At 34.1% G+C, this 18,664-nt stretch overlaps 1 protein-coding gene and 2 non-coding genes across 7 annotated transcripts; 2 read left to right on the top strand and 1 right to left on the bottom strand.

The window, feature by feature from the left end:
* The first annotated feature begins 888 nt into the window (after positions 1-888).
* On the top strand, positions 889-961 carry TRNAF-GAA. Its single transcript has one exon. It is a non-coding gene; the product is annotated as a tRNA-Phe (tRNA).
* A 9,930-nt stretch (positions 962-10,891) lies between these two features.
* Positions 10,892-10,964, top strand: TRNAF-GAA. The gene has a single exon. It is a non-coding gene; the product is annotated as a tRNA-Phe (tRNA).
* A 1,447-nt stretch (positions 10,965-12,411) lies between these two features.
* Positions 12,412-17,870, bottom strand: LOC115955360 (serine/threonine-protein kinase D6PK-like). Of its 5 annotated transcripts, none has more exons than XM_031073472.1 (3): positions 17,575-17,870; positions 15,673-16,764; positions 12,412-13,435 (listed from the first exon to the last, which is right to left on the bottom strand). In XM_031073472.1, exons 2-3 carry the CDS (start codon positions 16,635-16,637, stop codon positions 12,574-12,576), a joined length of 1,827 nt encoding a protein of 608 aa, XP_030929332.1. In that variant the 5' UTR covers positions 16,638-16,764; positions 17,575-17,870; the 3' UTR covers positions 12,412-12,573. The 5 variants fall into 5 exon arrangements, with proteins under 5 accessions (XP_030929332.1, XP_030929329.1, XP_030929331.1 ...); XM_031073469.1 differs by having other exon boundaries at positions 15,673-16,778; positions 17,575-17,869; XM_031073471.1 differs by lacking the exon at positions 17,575-17,870 and adding an exon at positions 17,409-17,488.
* Positions 17,871-18,664: the final 794 nt, after the last annotated feature.

Genomic DNA, 18,664 nt, shown 5'->3' with positions numbered 1-18,664 from the left:
TAGATGCTCATCAAATAATTCAATATAATGTTTCAGTACTTGACTCTAGGGAGGGAATCAATGCATTCTTGAAAAAAATGGTAGCTACTTTGCTTCTTATCTGTTAAAATAGAATAAAGTTTAAAAGAAAAATCACAAAGAAAAAATAGGCATTACCTTTTCTATTTCCATTGACATATGTGGACAAGTACATATTCTCTTTTCCCTCTTACAAATTGGTCCCAAAGAGTCCAGTTAATTTAGTTAATTAGGCAAATCATGCAAGATGTGATTAAAAAAGTTTGAAGCTTTGTAGCTCAATTGTTGGCACTACCTCAACAGATATATCCAGGATTCAAATTCTCCTTCCTTCAACTATCGAACTATCAAAAAAAAAAAAATTTGACTTTTTTATTAAAATTTTTTTTTTTTGTAGTGTTATATGCAACAAGAAATTGCGGCACGTTCACTAAATTTACAAAAATAGAAAAAGAAAAGAAAAAATACATTCCTCGAGAAATTGAAGGATTGAAAAAATGCAAGGAACACAAACGCCAAGAATACAACCTTTCATGAAAAATTTTCTATTAATAGTGATATGTTAACCAATGTTTTAGAACAATTGTTAGGAACAATTTCAATTGTAAGCAAAGATTAATGGCAGCAATATCATCAAATGTTGTCAAAGAATTTTTATAAATTGATGGTTAGAAAAGGCCTTGACATTTTATTCCTTATCACAAATCAAAAAAATATATTTAAAAGTTAAAACGAAAAAAAAGAAAAGAAAAGAAGGAAAGGCATAATATATTTGTTTGATTTTCACCGAATATACGGAACCATTCACTTAGTGAATATTTGATTATACGGTTTTAGACATAATTAATTGTTCATTTCAGGGCGTGAGCAGCGGGGATAGCTCAGTTGGGAGAGCGTCAGACTGAAGATCTGAAGGTCGCGTGTTCGATCCACGCTCACCGCATTTTGTTCTTCTCCAGGCTAGCTTTTTAATAACAACTTTAGTGTTTTTTGAACAATTTTTTTCTCTTTGCTTTTGTTGTTCTCTAAGCGATTTTTAATAACAACTTTTAGTGTTATTTGAACACTTTTTTTTTTCTTTTTTCTTTTTAATAATTCCATCGTAATAACAAAATAATTCCATAGTAATAATAATAATATTAGGGAATGAGATTTGAACCATGATTATTATTATTATTATTATCTATATATATATATAAAACCGAAGTCTTTGCTGGCACCACAATTTTCCTAACTTTTTAATAACAACTTTAGTGTTTTTTGAGCAATTTTTTTCTCTTTGCTTTTGTTGTTCTCTAAGCGATTTTTAATAACAACTTTTAGTGTTATTTGAACACTTTTTTTTTCTTTTTTCTTTTTAATAATTCCATCGTAATAACAAAATAATTCCATAAGCGATTTTTAATAACAACTTTTAGTGTTATTTGAACACTTTTTTTTTCTTTTTTCTTTTTAATAATTCCATCGTAATAACAAAATAATTCCATATAAATTCATAATCAATATTAGGGATGAGATTGAACATCGATTATTATATTATGTATTATCATATATATATTAATTTACGTAATATAAACCGAAGTCTTTGTGGACCCATCTCACGTCAGCACAAATATTAAATAAATAAAAATTATAACTCCTCAAAACCCTAGCAACCTTACCCCTCTCTCAAGTTAAGAAATATAAAGCCACGGTTTCTGCAAACTCTCTCTCTCTCCAGACGTAGGAAGCCCTAAAGCGTTCAAGATCTACAATGCACGGTATAGATTTTAGCTTATAAAATTCAACTTTTGTAAGGTTAGTTTTGTTTATATATTAATTAATACATAGTACTTTGTTCACCATTGAATACTCATATAATCAATTTCCAATTCAGTGTTCAAGAATTAAACCAAAATTCTAACTGCGCTATCATAAAATATTATTATTAGTATGAATTTTATGGAGTTGCGGTGTTCAAGAATTAAACCAAAATTCTTTTAAATTATCTATAATATTTTGTCATTTGAAAATTTTATCTCTTTGATTTTAGTATATTGTGTTTCTTAAGCTATAGAGAGATTTTCCTTGGTTTCTGCAAACTCTCTCTCTCTCCAAATGTAGGAAGCCCTAAATGCATGGTATAGCATTCAAGATCTACAACTCACGGTATAGATTTTAGCTTATAAAGTTCAGCTTTTGTAAGGTTAGTTTGTTTAAATATTTAGTCCTTATGTTTAGGTTTAGGTTTAGGTTTTAAGAGATTTATATATTACTACTATGTGGCTGAATTTTCTGTGACATCAGTTTTATGTTTTTTTTTTTTTTTTTTTTAAATTTGTTTTATGTAAGGTCAGTTTGTTTACATCAGTTCTTTATCTCAAAGATAAGGCTTTTATTTCTACCGCAAGAACTATTTAGGTATGTATCCTTTGCAAGCACACATGAATTTAAATTGTCTTTTAATATATGCATGTTTTATTATTTTCTAATAGTTTTCCCGTGTATCGCACGGGTTAGCGACTAATTTTTATTATTCTCCAAGCTAGCTTTTTAATAACAACTTTCGTGTTTTTTGAACACTTTTTTCTCTTTGCTTTTGTTGTTCTCCAAGCGATTTTTAATAACAACTTTTAGTGTTATTTGAACACTTTTTTTTTTCTTTTAATAATTCCATAGTAATAATAATAATAATAGGGAATGAGATTTGAACCATGATTATTATTATTATTATTATTATTATTATTATTATTTTAGAAACTGACAGTGGTATATATTGAAAATGACCTAACTCTTGGATAAACAATATAAGCTTTAAACTTCTTGATTATTATTTATTAGTGATGACAATAAGAATGGTGATTTGAGCCACGATTATCTCAATAAAAAAAATGAAACTATACCAAAATCATTTGAACATTTTTTTTTCTTTTTTGATAATTCCATAATAATAACAATATGAAGGGGGATTTAAACTATGATTATTCTAATGAAGGAAAGTAGACTATACCAGAGTTACGAGATTCTTGACAACATGAAAATGTTTATGTGTGTGTGCGTGTGAGTAAATTGATAGTTACAACAAGAGAGATAAAATTTAAACCTTGGATGTTTATATTGAGAACATTAGAAAGTACTAGTTGAATTGTTCTTGACAACTTGAAAACAGTTCTAAGTGCTTGTTTATGTGAAAAACTGATGAGAATGCAAATTGTCATATTTTTCTCCCTTAATGTTTAGTCTTTTATATTTATTTGGTGCCTAAATGTACTCATTATTCTTGTATTTTGATTTAGGATGCAAATGGATGCGTTAAGTGCAAAACGTAGCTAATTGGGTGATTCTGGACAGCTTTGACATTGCTTCGTAATCTGGGCATAACTCTCTCATCCAAGCTCCAATTGAGATGATTAAAGATGCTATGGAACGCCAAGACAAAGCTCTACAACTTTCATGTTTTGAGTTTTGAGAGATACGGGCTGCATCAAGGACGAGATCGGGCTTGAAGTTGCTGCACCTGCACTGCTAACGTTCTGGAATGTTCCTTTGCCTGCAATTCTAATACGCAGATCTGATGGGGTTTATTTTCAGAAGCTCCCAGATCTGATGCACGAAATTTCCAGATGAAAAACACCACTTTCCTAGTTATATTAGGACTTTGTTTTATTTTTAATATTTTTCCTTAATTAGTTAGATTTGGATATTATTTTTAAGAATGTTTTTAGGAGATTTTGTAGGCTTGGAAAAGGGGGAATTAACGTGTAAAAGGGGGAGGAGAAATCAGAATTGGACACATGCCTCTCTCTCCCCTCTTCTCTGATTTTTTTCCTTTGAGTTTTCATCATAATCATCATGGCCCTACTTGGCTAAACTTTTATACTTGATCGAAGGAAACTGAAGCATGGGAATTAATAAAGCTGTGAGATCTAATTTGTTTTTAGTGTTCAATTTATGCTTTGAATATTGGATGTTCTTCTGTGCCTATTTTCATGATTGTTTCGTTTAATTACTAGGAGGCCTACTAGTTTATTGTTCGTTGCAATCTACTGCTACGTTAGATATCAAGTCCGTAATTGTTTGATCTCTCTAACTTGTGAAGCAACCAAGATTTAATGATTTGTTGCGTCAGAAATTATTAGATCTTAGGAAGAACGCTTGACTAAATTAAATGCAACCGCTTGTGTTTGTGTTGTTTAGTTTCATCGATCTCTCTAATTCTTAAGGTTGCAACTAGATTAAACCTTTAGCGCTTGTCTTGGGTTGTTTAGTAGTTAGGGTTTATTAAATCGCTTATTTTCTAGTTAACTACGACTAAGGAGAGATAGGGAAATTATTCCAATGGTGAATATTCAAAATGTGAATTGATATATACTTGTATCGATGATCAGTTGTAAAATTCCGATGGTGGATGTTGACTTAGACCAAGGTTTGTTCTTTTGATTAGTTTTGATACTTTAATTTGAATTGTTCCTTAGTTTTTTTTTTTTTTTTTTTTTTTTTTTTTTTTTTTTTGTTTTCATTATACTAAACCCCCCCTCCTTGTTCACGTACCATAAAATTAGGCTAGATACTCTCCGTGGGAACGATCCTTACTCGCACTACTACATATATTTTTAGGAGTATAGGTTTTATTTTTGGTTACCTACGACAGCACACCAAAAACTCTTCATTCTATATAATTTGTAAATGTTAGTCTTTAGAAAACTATTGTTTTAAAAAAAAAAAAAAAATTTTAACATAAATTTCATAAGAAATATAAAAGGTATTATCAGATGGTTGAATTTCATTGCTCAATAAAAGTTTATATTTGAACCAAATTAAATCATAACTAAAAGAAAAAAATTTCGACCGTTGCCGATCTTCTTATTTGCCAAATCCACATTCAATTACATGCTAATTCCTATAGTTATTTGGATATAAGTTTGACTACAAATTTGGTTGTAATCAATTGTTACAACTTCACTCAATATATTCTTATTGTATGTGAATTTTGACAAATCCACAAGCAAAATTTCCAAAAGATCAAATATTAATAGCTATATCATCACTCAAAGGTTTAAACTTCAAGTTTTTATAGTTTAAAATTATGCATAAAAAAATAAGTTTGTAGATCCAATAGTAAATAATATCAAATTGGCATAAAATTTGACTTGTGTATTAAGAACATAAATTCAATTGTTAGATTTTTAAAATATGTAATAATATTAATTTTTTAGTGAAAGTTGTAGTCATTGAGTACAATTAAATTTGTAGCCAAATTTTGTTATAATGATTTGCCCAAATAGTTAGTGGTCACTTTTAGATACATGTGTGATTTTTTTTTTTTTTTTTTGAGAAACATATACATGTGTGATTAATGATTATACAATTTCTACATAAATTATCAAACAAATATGTATTTTTATATATACGCACATTGTAAGGATACGATTTGTAACGACCCAAAATGATATTGGGTTCGCACGTAAAAATGTCCAAACAATATCATTTGTAGAGCGTGAGTTTGAAAGGCTAGGCCTTGGTCACCAGACAGTGGTTTTTTGTGGTGTTCATACAGAATTAAATCTTGTTCGCTCGAGGAGTCTTTCTCCTGGAGGCGGGCTGGGAGGCTCTGGTTTTTGGCCATTTTTCCCAGACACTTCTCCCGGATTGCTTGTTCCTCTTTTTATATTAGTCTGTATTCCTTATCCTTCGTCCATGTGTAGGATCAACTTTTTCAAGACTGATACTTGTCCCATCAGCCCATACCCAAAGTGGTTGGGGGTGGTTGTAAAAGTTGAAGAGCATGGCTCTGTCAGGTGCAGAATGCTTTATTGTAGTTCTGGCAGCCTTTTACTTGTGCTGTTCCCGCACTGTAATCACTTTTCCTTTTAGGGGCATTTATGGCATGCCGAGCAGGAGCTCGTCCTCGGCCATTTCCTTAGGCCGTCCATGACTCTCATGATGCGTCCTCGGCCCTGTATCTCCTCGGCACAGGCCTTGGGCCTTAACATGAAATGGGCTGGGGTCACAAACTCTCTGGCCCCACACACATTGTTCAAATCAAATACAAATAATGAGTAAATGTAACTGCAAAATTGTATTTACATAAAGTGTGAGCCATATCATTGGCATTTCTCTTAATCCATTTAAAATTACAACTATCAAAAACACGATGTAAGTTTTCTTTTTTGATAAGAAAACACAATATAGGTTAATGACTTCCAGTCATACAAGTATCATTTAATTCTATGTATTAGAAATATAATAATGTGTTGCAATCCAATATATAATCTAAATGATACTGTGGTGGGTCTATTTGTGATTTTGGGCTGGACTGCCTCTTGCTATACTGAGACCCAAATGTTCTGGATAAGAGAGTTGGGATCGGTCCAATTGCAATTCACCTTAGTCCCGTTTGCCGAAACTTCGGTCACATACTCATGGCAAGCGAAGCTGTTACAAGAGGGTTACGACAGACACATACAATATGACAATAAAGGCAATATGCTTCCCGTTAAACAGAATAAATGAGGAATCCTTAAGCAAAGTAAGAAAAAGAATGGTATAAGAGACACGTTATAAGTGAGATTACAAAAGCGAGAAAGGAAATAATCTTGATAAACAACGAAATCAAAAGGAAAATGTTAGTCTGCCGTGTTCAATTGTGTTACAGGACTAAGGCCAAGGAGGGGACCACTCCTTTAACATGGATAACCTCGTCTGTTGCAGAAATTATCCAGTTTGAGGGAATGGGCCTGAATGGCTTGTGCCCAAATAAATCATTTATCCTTAACAGAGGGTAGACTTTTAGAGGGAGAGAAGGGATTAGCCTATTGGTGCATGCCTGTCATTCTACACTCTTTGTTTTTTCTTCCTGAATCTCTCTTTCTTCTTTGTTTTTGTTATTTTTGTTTCTTTCTCTCTTCTTTTCTTTCTTTCTCAGTGCTTACCCATGTAATGATGTTGTGATTCTCTCCTAGTGGTTACTATTGTTGTCATGATGATACTGTGCACGGCAAGGGTCCTTTATATACTGTCTGCCATAATTGGCTTTTACCAATTTAGCCTTTAACTACTTTTGTCTGGTCTGGGTGTCCTTGCTGACCACCATTGGTTTGTCAGCTGTCCAGTCACCACCATTTACCTGTACTGGCTGCGCCACTCCCCATCTCTAGACAAAGAATATTATTTTGTTTGCTTGTTCATCGTGGCATTCTTATCCACCATAGTGTGAGTGTTTTCTCTCTATCCCTCATGGCATGAACCTAGTGGTTCCAACTCATCCTTGCTTCTTTTGGGTGGTAAATCATCCCTGCAGGACATTACCTCCAAAAGAATCTGAGCAAGAACCCCAGAATAGGCTTTCCTTTTTCCCCACCGCCAGACCATACCCCCTCTTACCTCTGACCCACGACCCACCACTCATGTATTGGCTGGGTATAGGTTAGTGGTATCTGGGCCTTGCGCGTGCTTTAGTTCTGTGTACGTCCAAACCTTGTCTATTGCTCATGCGTTTGCCGTGGTCTGGAGGCTCGTCTTATGGCGTGGACTATTTTCTGATTTCTCATTCCTTACGGCTTGCTTCTCTCAAGGGCTGGGCCTTGTTTGATTGTGGGCTTTTCTTTCTTTAGCCTACTCTTTTGCTCCTTCTGTAGTCTTGTTACCATTCCTGCCATGCTACTCTTCTATTCTTGTTGTGGTGTTATTTGACCCCAGCTTGTTGGGCCTCTTTTAGGCCTGCTGCGTATTCCTCTCTCAATTGGCTATAATGACCTAGTATGGTCATTGGATTTATACTCATGCTACTTTAGGCTTTTTTGACCCATTATATTGCTTATGGGCTCCTTTGTCCCATTTCTTTCATCTTTGGGTATCCTCTTTGGGTATCCTTGGCCCATTTCTAATTCTGCATTCTCATGGGTTTTTACTAACTCTTTTAGGTTTCCCTGGCCTAATTACCTTATCCTTCATCCTTTGGATTCATGGGCTTTCCATCAACTCCTTACTTTCTTACTTCATTACTTCGGGTTTGCTATGGTCCATTCTTACTTTTCTACATCACATAATGCCCATGAGTTTACTACTTCTCTCTCTGGGCTTCTTTAGGCCCCTTTAGACCCATTTGCTTTCCTCAAGACTCATTTATTTACTTTATAGGCCTATGATCCATTATTCCTGCCATTCGAGCTTAATGGTTCTTCTATCAATCCACTAACTCTTCTCTACCCATATTGTTGGGCTTCTTCCTACTACTGGGCTTCCAAAATGAGCATCAACAGATGCAAAAATAAATCAAGATGTTAGATAGAATAAATTTTCAAACTAACATAAAACCAATTTCGAAAATAAAATCATTAATGACATTAAATAGATTAGAGGAAACTTTGTAGTTATATTGAAGTATAAAAGTGTATAACTATGCTAGGGTATTCAACCCAAAAAATAATTATAAAAATTATATATAATGGGGTAAATTTGTGAGTCAATAGATCTATATGTCTACATGAAAATTTTCCATCTATTAATACCAGCTAGATTGAAACTATCTTCTCAAAAAAAAAAAAAAAAAAGCAATAACCAGATTTTTATTTTTTTTTTCAAATTTCCTTGTTGCAATTAGTGGTTGGAATTATTGATCACCGCACATCAATCCCACAGCTTGTATGGCAAACTTTTTGAACCTCTCATTCTAATTTACATATTTGTTAACATAACAAAAATATAAATAAGTGGCAAAAGGAAATAAATCCTTGCCACCCAAATTTCCCTATATCATAGTGACATTGTTAATCTTCCTATTAAAGAGCAATCCTCTAAACTCTTGTCTTTGGAGTTAGACCAAAAGCCAGTCTATTTATTAGCCAAAATTTATTTACAATGTGATGGTTTCTTAGATTATTCTCATCAAACCTCCTAAATGCTATAAATCCTATTTTTTTAGCAGCTGAACCCCAAAACACGCACCCCATCAACAAACTTGTATATTGTATAAAATTTGCAATCTTACTTCAATGCACTCTCATTTTTTAGAGCGCATTGTAGCAAGATTGTATAATATTTTATTGATTTTAATTCTCTCTCTCCTTAGACTCTCAGACTCTCCCTCTCGTTCTTTGCTCTCCGTTAAGCTTCAAGGGTCTGTGGTCGACGATTGTGGTCATGATTTGGTGGGTATCGGTGGTGCTTGACGACGGTTTTGATGGGGTTGAGATCAGGGTGGTGGGTTTTGGCTAGAGTTGAGAATGAGGTGGGTGGTGGTGTGTTTTGGTTGGGGTTGAGATCGGGGTGGGTGGGTGGTGGGTTTTGCGGTGGCAGTGATGGAAGGGTTTTTTTTTTTTTTTTTTTTTTTTTTTTTTTTTTTTTTCCTGTTGTGGTTTTGGTTCGGCATGGGTCGTGGGTCACCAATCCTGGGTTTGTGTGTGTGATGGGTTTTGGTTCACCGATCTGGTTTTGGTTCTTGTGGGTTTTGGTTTGGCGTGATGGGTTTGCTAGTTATTTTTGTGGTGGTTGGTTGTGGTTATACTAGGTTTTGGTTCGGCATGATCTTGGGTTTTTTTCTTTTTTTGTTCTTCTTGCAAGGGTTTGTGGTTACCACGGTGGTGCTGTGACTTGTGGTGGTGGTGGCTGTGGTGGGTTGTGGTTGCTACAATGGTGGTTATGGCAAGTGGAGCGGTGGTAGGGGTGGTGGAGGAGGGGGTTGGCTGGTTGCTATAGATTTGTGTGTAGTTGTTTTATTATTATTTTAGTGAGTAGTTTATATTATTTAAATGAAATGGTAAAAAATATAGAAGTTTTGATGTTTGATGTATCTTAAAGTGAGGTGGTATAATAAATAAAGTAGGTTTTTAAAGTGTTAAATGCTAAAAAATTTAGAATTGTTATTGGAAATGCTCTTACACTACTATCTTGCTTGACTGTATTGCATTCTTTAGCATCAGTATTGGGGTTGTAAAACCCCCCAAATGCTATTTTATACCATCAACCAACAAAAATTGAGCATTATCTTGAGTGGTACTTCTAAACCCTGCAAGATGATTTTTTTTTAAAATAATATTTTATTGGGTTTTGGGTTTTATTTGGATATTGGGTTTTATTATTTTATTGTGTAGATATATTATTTTAACGTGTTGTATGGTAAAATAAAAGTTGAGATATTGGATGTATTATAAAATGGTATGGTATAATAGATAAAGTAGTTTTTGAGAGGCTCAAATGAGATATTTTTTAGAAACCAAATCCTAATGCTCAAGCCTATAGCTTTGATTAGTTTTCCCTTCCAAACACAAAGAATCTCAGCCACACCTGACACCAGCTTTCTTATCTAAATCTTTCACACCAGCAACCCGTGGAGTGTCTTTTCTATTGCTCACCTATCTCTTTAAATCTGCCTACTTCTGTTTTCTCTTTCATGGTGGTGTACTCTTCCAAACCTTTGCTTTACTTGATATATGTTATTTATAACACTTGAATGAACATTTTATCATTTGGCCCACTAAGATCCAAAAACACATGCACAATAATAGACCATGTGCATCAGTTATGCACTAGTGCTTTGATTCACCACTTCTTTCTTAGTCACCATTTCTATGCATTAATTAAACAAGGCACATTAATGAAGTTAAGGGGGGAAAATGTTTTACAAATTAGATTCAAGAGCTGAAAGAAAAAAAAAAAAAAAAAATCTTAGATGACAGAGAAGTAAAACAATCCAAGCGTCACTCTACAAAGTATAAACTGAGTCTGAAATAAATAAATATGGTGTTGAATCATGAATTACTGCACTAGCCATAATAGCCATCTTATCTTAATGGACATTGTCACTGATAAAACTATAGCTATGGACAGGTGAGAACTGAAAACCATTTTTATTTTGTTGTGTTATCCAGAGTACATTGTAACATACATCACACAGGCGGGGATAGCTCAGTTGGGAGAGCGTCAGACTGAAGATCTGAAGGTCGCGTGTTCGATCCACGCTCACCGCATTTTTGTATCACAATGTTTTATTTTGTGCCAACTAAGCCACTTTGGTTAACAGTTAAACCAATAAAGGCCCATATTATATTTACTTCATTAAACAAACAAGTCATACGTTGTCTAAACTAATAAAATCTATGTTTTTTGAAACAAATGCTTAATGTTGTTTGACCTGAAACAAAAACTTAGTCCAAAATGTTTAATTGTCAAACAAGTAAGCCGAAAATTTATATTACACTTTAGGGTGAAAAGACTCAAGACTTGTTATTTTAGACTTTAATCCAATGTTTTTGAATTCTAACAAATAGAGTCAAAAGATTGAAAAGCAAATAAAATTAGTTGTTATTCAACATTCAACAAGTACACAGACAGTTTTTCAACTTGAATATTGACTAACTTACTTATATAGTTCTCCTATCATTCTCCCATAACCAACACAACTAGTCAACTACCATATCAATTGCTCATTCATTGTGTTTCAAAATCTCTGGTGGTCAAGGACTATTTTCCAAGTTAACCCTGTGGGCCATGGCTATGAAATATGGACCTTAAGAACATTGATTTCTGCAACACATTACACATTAAAATGTTCCTAAAAACCTTATTATTTTAGACTTAATCCAGTGTTTCTGAATTCTAACATATAGAGGCATATACGATTGAAAAGTAAATAGAATTATTAGTAATTCGACAAGTACAAAGAAAGCAAACCAAATCATAACTTTCTCAACCAGAATATTGAGTCAATTTACTACTATAGTACAATATTTATTGTTTCCCTATTAGTTTCCCATAGCCAACATATCATTCATTGTATTTCAAAATCTCTGGCTGTCAAGGACTAGTTTTTAAGTTGATGCCTGGCTATAAAATAGGGACTACAAGAACATTTATTTCTACGACAAAAAAAATTGAAAATGTTCCAAAAAGCCAAGACATATTTTAGACTTGGTCTGTTTCTGTCTTCTAACAAACATAGGCATGAGATTGAATAGTAAATAGGATTAGTACACGTTTAGATTAATTTTGTATTGATTTGTTGATTAACTGAAAGTGGGTACAAGTACTATTATATCTAGAAAGAGCAAAGCTTTAAAAAATTGTATATATAATCACACTCATTACTTATATGTACAATACTAGTTATTCAACTAGTACAAAGACAGCATACCATTACCTTCTCAACCAGAATATTGAGTCAGCTTACTAGTATAGTACAATATTTATTGTTCTATTATACTGTCCCATAATAAACATAACCACCTCTTAGCCAAAAATAATAATAATAAATAACTACCATATCAATTGGTCATTCATTGTGTTCAACTTTCAAGTTTCAAAATCTGGTGGTAAAAAAGGGGCAAATTTTCAAAGTTAAAAAACCCTATGCCTGGCTATGAAATTTGGACTAAAAGAAGAATGATTTCTGCAACACAAATTTGAAAATGATTCATAAAAACATCAAACATATTGTCGTTATCGATATAAAAAACCCTAATTTTCACATAATCAGCAATTAAGAAACTCTACATCTTTCTCAAGCAAAAAGGGAAGAAAAAAAATAAGGGAAAGAAGAAGAAGAAGAAGAAGAAGAAGCAAGATTGGTTCTGAAAATAATTAAAAGAAATCAAATTCTAAATAATTTTGATCAGGGTAACCAGCAGGAGCAGCTTTGTCACTAGTTGATGCCATAGGGCCTGGAATTTGCTCAATCTCGACTGGCTTTGGAATCTCTGGTGGGCTAGCACAACGAATCAAAGCCCAGTTTACGCCTTCAAAAAAGGGATGCTGTTTAATCTCTGTTGCTCCACGTTTATATGCCAACCTATGCTGTGGTTCTTTCACTAGTAAGCCTCTTATCAAGTCTCTTGCCGAAAAGCTCACCACTGGTGACTCTGGGAATCGTAGTGGTTGACCTACAACATTGAACAAGGTGGCCCGATTCCCTGATCCCTTGAAAGGAGTCTTGCCAAACAAGAGCTCATAGAGAAAGATCCCAAAAGTCCACCAATCAACAGCACTACCATGCCCTTCACCTTTGATAATTTCAGGTGCCAAGTACTCGTGGGTTCCAACAAATGACATTGAGCGAGCATTGGTTGGCTCGGCAATAAGCTCTGGCAATGGGCTGACTTGGTTTCCCATTTCATTCTTGGGTTTTCGTTCTTTCTTGGATTTGCTTGAAAATAAACGAGGCCCGAAACATGTTGTAGGCACCACACAAGATGGTTGGATACAGGAGGGCTCAATGCAAGCTGGTTGGACACAGTAAACTGTGTTCTTGCGCAAGGGTTCAGAATCAAGTGCAGAAGACTTAACTAATGTTGGGCTTACAGCACAGCGGAGGGAAAGGTCAAAATCAGAAAGCATAATGTGTCCATCTTCTCTCACAAGGACATTTTCTGGCTTGAGGTCACGATAAACTATTCCAAGCATGTGTAGATACTCCAAAGCAAGGAGAACCTCAGCTACATAGAACCTGCATATTCAGGGCCAAGAGATAACAACGATGTATCACAGTCAATTGTCAATGCAAGGAAAGAAGATTTATTGGTTTGCAACTACTGTGTGATGCAGGATAGAAGAATCCAACTCATGAAGATTTTCCTCTTGCTATGAAATTATTCTATTAAAAAGTTATAAACAACCAAAGCATATCATTGACGTAACAACAGATAAAGACAGTTGGAATCTTTTTTGTTTTTATTCTAGAACAATAAACATTATCATTAGCTTTCAACGGGAGGAATATGCCCTAGAGACTACAGAAGACAAGCACAGGTCCAGGAAATCCCAGTATAATTCGTTTTTTTGACATATGCATTTGCCTTTGGTGGGGAATCTAAGAGGGGAAAAAAGGAAACTAATGGGTGCTTATGAGTTATGACTCTCATTGGCAAGCCAGCACGTTTTCCTTCCTCCATAGCTAGGATAAATTTTGTGTGATAAGCATATGACAATTTGTAAATCCCTTCCCAAAATGACTATATTGAAGCTCTCATATGAAGGTGATTCTCATTTTGTACAGTAGCCAGTAAGATTAAGCTAAGAGCAGTAGAAAAATCTCTTCTTAACTCTCTTTCAATTTCAAATGTCTTTTCAATAAGCATCATTTCTCACTTGAAGAAAGAAATGTGGAGATACACAAAGATATGTGTTCAGCTATGTTTAAAATGGACCATACTAAATCAGGCTGCTAAAGAACTTCATCAATCAACTCCTTGGAATAGTGATAAAAAATTGTTCTCTTAGTTCTTTAACAAAAAAAACACCCAAAAAAAAAATGGTAATTCTTGACCCAAAATCAATAATAATAAAAAGTACTCATTTTGGTTGAAGTAGCCTAATATCAACATAATTGTCTGTTTAATAGCTTTTCATCTTTCGGATTTTCTTTGAGATATTTCCAATGAAAGTGTCTAGGGTTCAAATGCCCCCTCCCCAATTGTAACTATGAAAAAGAAAATCTTTGAGATACCAGATTTTCTTTTTGAATTTTGAACTAATTTTCTTTTTGAATTTGGTCTTTAATGTTGCTGAGATTTTTTGGGATGTAATTGTGGCTTAATGTAATCCCTGCAACCTATTAAAAAGAGGCTCCAGGAATAGTTTGAGGCAATACAATTTGAATTAAGAATTTTATGATAAGATAATATTTCCCTTGCTTGGTGGTGATTCAAAGCACCCTTAAGTGGTGCTGCCTAAGGTTTTCAGGCAAATTCTAGGTGATGAAGGTTAGGCCCCATTTTAACTTCTTTTTCCTTGTATCTATTTTTCAACCCATCCTACATCAGTAGAGTATAAATGCTTGGCTTCTTTGTACCAAGAATCACTATCCAAAAGTTTTCCCCTCAGTTTATCTAGCCCATCACTTCACCAAATTTCTCATCTTAATGCTTGTTCATATACCTTATGTTTTTTATCACACTTGGCATCTTGAGCATAACTACCAAAATGCATTTCTATAAATATCCTATCAACACTCTAGACAAACCAACCAATCCTCTTTTTTTTTTTTCCTTTTTTTTTCTTTTTTTTTTTCTTTTCTTGATAAGTGAAGAAAATTTTATTCAAAGTCATGAAAAGGAGTCACCTAAGTATACAGGAAGTATACAGCAGGTGACCAAAACAATCAAATGCACAAAAACCAACCAATCCTCTTGATATGGCCGTTTGGAACAACTCAATCATTATATTTCTCAGAATTAGCCTAAGTACCTAAGTATTTTTAAAGAAGAGTGGCATCCCGTCATTTGAAAGGCATATAACTCTAAAGCTTGTCATATCAAGCATATCAACATTTCTCCTCATTGCCAACTATGCACAGCACCTAATAAAGAAAAGAGAAGTTCTTGGGAATTGATACCTAATCACTGCATATAACTTTTTATATGCAATTATCATTTCATAGAGTTCTTGTAGGAGATCCATATATGTCCACCTGATAATGTATTGTTTGCATGAATAGTGTTTCATCATATTATAGATCAGCAAGATATCAAAATTTTATTCCACAGCATGAGACTAATACTTACTCTCATAAATACTGAGGATCCACCTTATAACAATGAGTTTACAATAAACCAATGAAGTGAGATGACAAAGAAAATTCAATCCAACTAAATATGATATTAAAGCATGAACCAGAACTATCATTAACAAAATTCTATGCAACAATTGAACCATATAGATACTAAGTTAAGACAGGTTTCTTACTTTACTGCTTGTTCAGAAAAATGCTTCCCTGGTTGCCTCTGCCGAAGTGTGTGCAAGTCACCTCCAGGGCAGAACTCCATCACCAAACAAGAAAACTTTTCCGTCTCAAAATGGGTATACAAGGTCGGGAGGAAGGGATGGTCTAAAGACTGTAGTATCTCTCTTTCTGTCTGAGCCCGAAGCAGTTTTTTACGGCTTGCTAAAGATGCTTTGTCCATAACCTTCATTGCAAAATAACATTTTGTTCCACTCAACTCAGAAAGATGGACACTTCCAATATCTCCACAACCTAACTTCTTTAGAAGTCTAAAATGGTTCAAACCCAACACGCCATCTTTTGCTCGGACAGCCTGTATGGCTTCCCATCGTATGTCATTTGCCTTGTGAGGTTTGTTAATAGTGCTACTTAAGCTGCTGCAAGTGCTTTCATCACTCACATCACTGCTTGTGCTACCTCTACAGATGCTGCTTTTCCCACTCTCGACGTAATCTACACGGTCACTAATTTTGGCACTCCCACTAGTCTTCCCAAGACTGCTAGTTCCATCACTGACTTTAGCTGAAGCCGGGCTAAGTCCGTGCTCCAATGTCTTCTTTTCTTGATCAGCCCCACCTTCTAGTGAACCCTTAGTCTCCTTCACCGCAGGTCTTACATTAGCTGGCACTTGTTTTGGATCACTTAACGATAAACTTGAATCTAATCTTTTAGCTAAAGAGTTGTTGGACTCCTTTTGATGAGAACTCAGTGATCCTTTTTCCGCAATGGTTTCTACAGGAACCTGCTTCAATGTGATTTCTTGGACACCCTTTGGTAATTTTCTTGGAGTAACCGGCTCTGATTTGCTTGTCTTTGTAATCTGCAAGGGTGCAGGCCTACGAAAGTTTCCTTCTACTGTTTGACTACCAATTAATTTTCTCTGCTTCTCTGGAGAAGTTCTGGTACTGGATTTTGAGGCCATCGACATAATGGGAACTTATTAGACAGATCCGATTGAATATATCCATCACTCAGCACCCAATCTCACCACATAACTCCCACCATTTACAGTAACAATTATTTTCATTTCCAAGTCCATCATAGCAGGGTAATATCTACAAGAAAGCAACTAAAAAAAATCAAAACTTTGCAACATACTTATAATATGCTCAAATGGAAGTTGTAAAGTTAGACTAACCTAGCCCAAAACAAAGTAAAGGAACACTATTTGAGCAAAAAGAGAAACATATCAGAGATTCAAAATTGTTAGTCACCACTATAACTACATGATCCATGTACTGGATGAAAAACCTTTACTTGACCAAACAAGCAGTTAAAAGAAAGTATAACCATTATCTCTAAGAGGTTAGAATTGAACATTTATTAAAAAATTAAGGACAAAATGTGATATAAACTAAACTAAACAAAAATAACTTGCATACATACCCAGATCATAGCTCAAACAATACCAAAAAACCCACCAAGAGAGTTTGAAAATATCACCAAAATACAGGAACACAGTCATCTACCTCAAAATGGCAATCCTTTTTTTTCCATGAAAAAAGAAAAAACCAAACTTTCCAGAGCAAAAATGTGTAAGATCAAAGAAGCATGGAAAAAGTTAGAGAAACTCCAAAGGATTTCCACATAAAAATATAGATTCTCCACTGCTCTGACAATACAAATGAAGGCCAAAAGAGCAAAAGATGAGAACAAAGTAAAGAAGATTGATACAGATCTCCAAAAACCACAGACCCACCTCTTTGGATCCAGGAACCCCACAAAGACACAGATGCTAAAAAACAAAATAGAGTGCAAAGAGAAGCAAAAACCCATTAAGGAAAAGGGGAAAAAATCAGAAAACCCAGTTGAGAAAAAGTAAAGAGAAAGAAAGAAAAATAAAGGAAGCCCAAAAGGAGTAGTACCTCACAGAGAGAGTCTCAAAGATCAGAACTTTGGAGGGGACCTTTGCTTTAGCAGAGTGGAAGAAAAGAGCACTGACTCACTCTCTAAACTCACTTACTTAACTCATTCACTCTCTACTGTTGAGAGAGATAAAGGAGAGCAATGTGTTAGAGAACTCCTTCTCCTCAAATGTGTGGAGAGAGAGAGAGAGAAAGTGAGAAAAAAAAAATAAAAAAAAGCTTGTGTTAGAAAGGGTTGGGTGTCTCTGTGGGCTACCATCCATGTAATGTAGGAGAAAGAGAGAGAGAGAGAAGGGTCAAAGTTAAAAGTGGAGGCTTTTGTTTTTCTTTTTCTTTTTTTTTCTTTCTCTTTCTCTCTCTTTGTTTGTTTGTTTGTTTTTTTTTTTTCCTTTTTTTGGATTAATTTCTCTCTCTCTCTCTCTCTTTTTAATTTGTGTGTTTGGAGGGTTCAATTATTTCCATGTATTTTGTTCCTAAACTGAAGGTCTGAATCAACATATGGGCCTCCAAAGGCTCCAACCTGTCCCCTCATGTTTTCTGCCTTTTCGAGTTTCCCATTTTAGGCTTCAATTCTTTGGGATTGACCATTGTCACCCCATCACTTTTTATTAATCTTTTCTATATTCTCATATCAATACAATTTCAAATACTACTTTGGATATATATATATATATATATTTATATATACATAATTTGGCATTTAAAAAAATAAAATAATAACTTCTCATCACATAAATAAATATATTCATATTAGAAAACCTTATCATTTTCACTAAAAAATATATCAATAATTGATCAATTAGTATTTTAACCGCTACAAACATAGATTTTTTTATATTATTAATTTATTATACTAATGTTGATATTAGTACGAAAAAATTGATAGTATTGACCAGTACGGAATGGTATTTAAAACTTTTTATTTTATTTTTAAGAAATGAAAGTAACATTACATACATGTACTACATGAAAATGCCATGAAAATGCCACCCAACCATTAATTTGCCTAGAAAGAGGCCCCTTTGTACATTTTTTTGGGTCTATTGATAATCAAACAATTGGGAAAACTCTCCATAACAATGTAAGTTGA

This window comes from Quercus lobata, chromosome 8 (assembly GCF_001633185.2).
Source record: "Quercus lobata isolate SW786 chromosome 8, ValleyOak3.0 Primary Assembly, whole genome shotgun sequence".
In the NCBI taxonomy this organism is placed as follows: domain Eukaryota; kingdom Viridiplantae; phylum Streptophyta; class Magnoliopsida; order Fagales; family Fagaceae; genus Quercus; species Quercus lobata.
This window is presented reverse-complemented; position numbering and strand designations above follow the sequence as displayed.

Bases quoted from the DNA above. Each gene is read 5' to 3' on its own strand.
- LOC115955360 (XM_031073472.1), bottom strand. From the start codon at position 16,637: ATGTCGATGGCCTCAAAATCCAGTACCAGAACTTCTCCAGAGAAGCAG. The intron at 13,436-15,672 runs GTAAGAAACCTG...CTGAATATGCAG, and splicing joins TTTTCTGAACAAGCAGTAAA to GTTCTATGTAGCTGAGGTTC.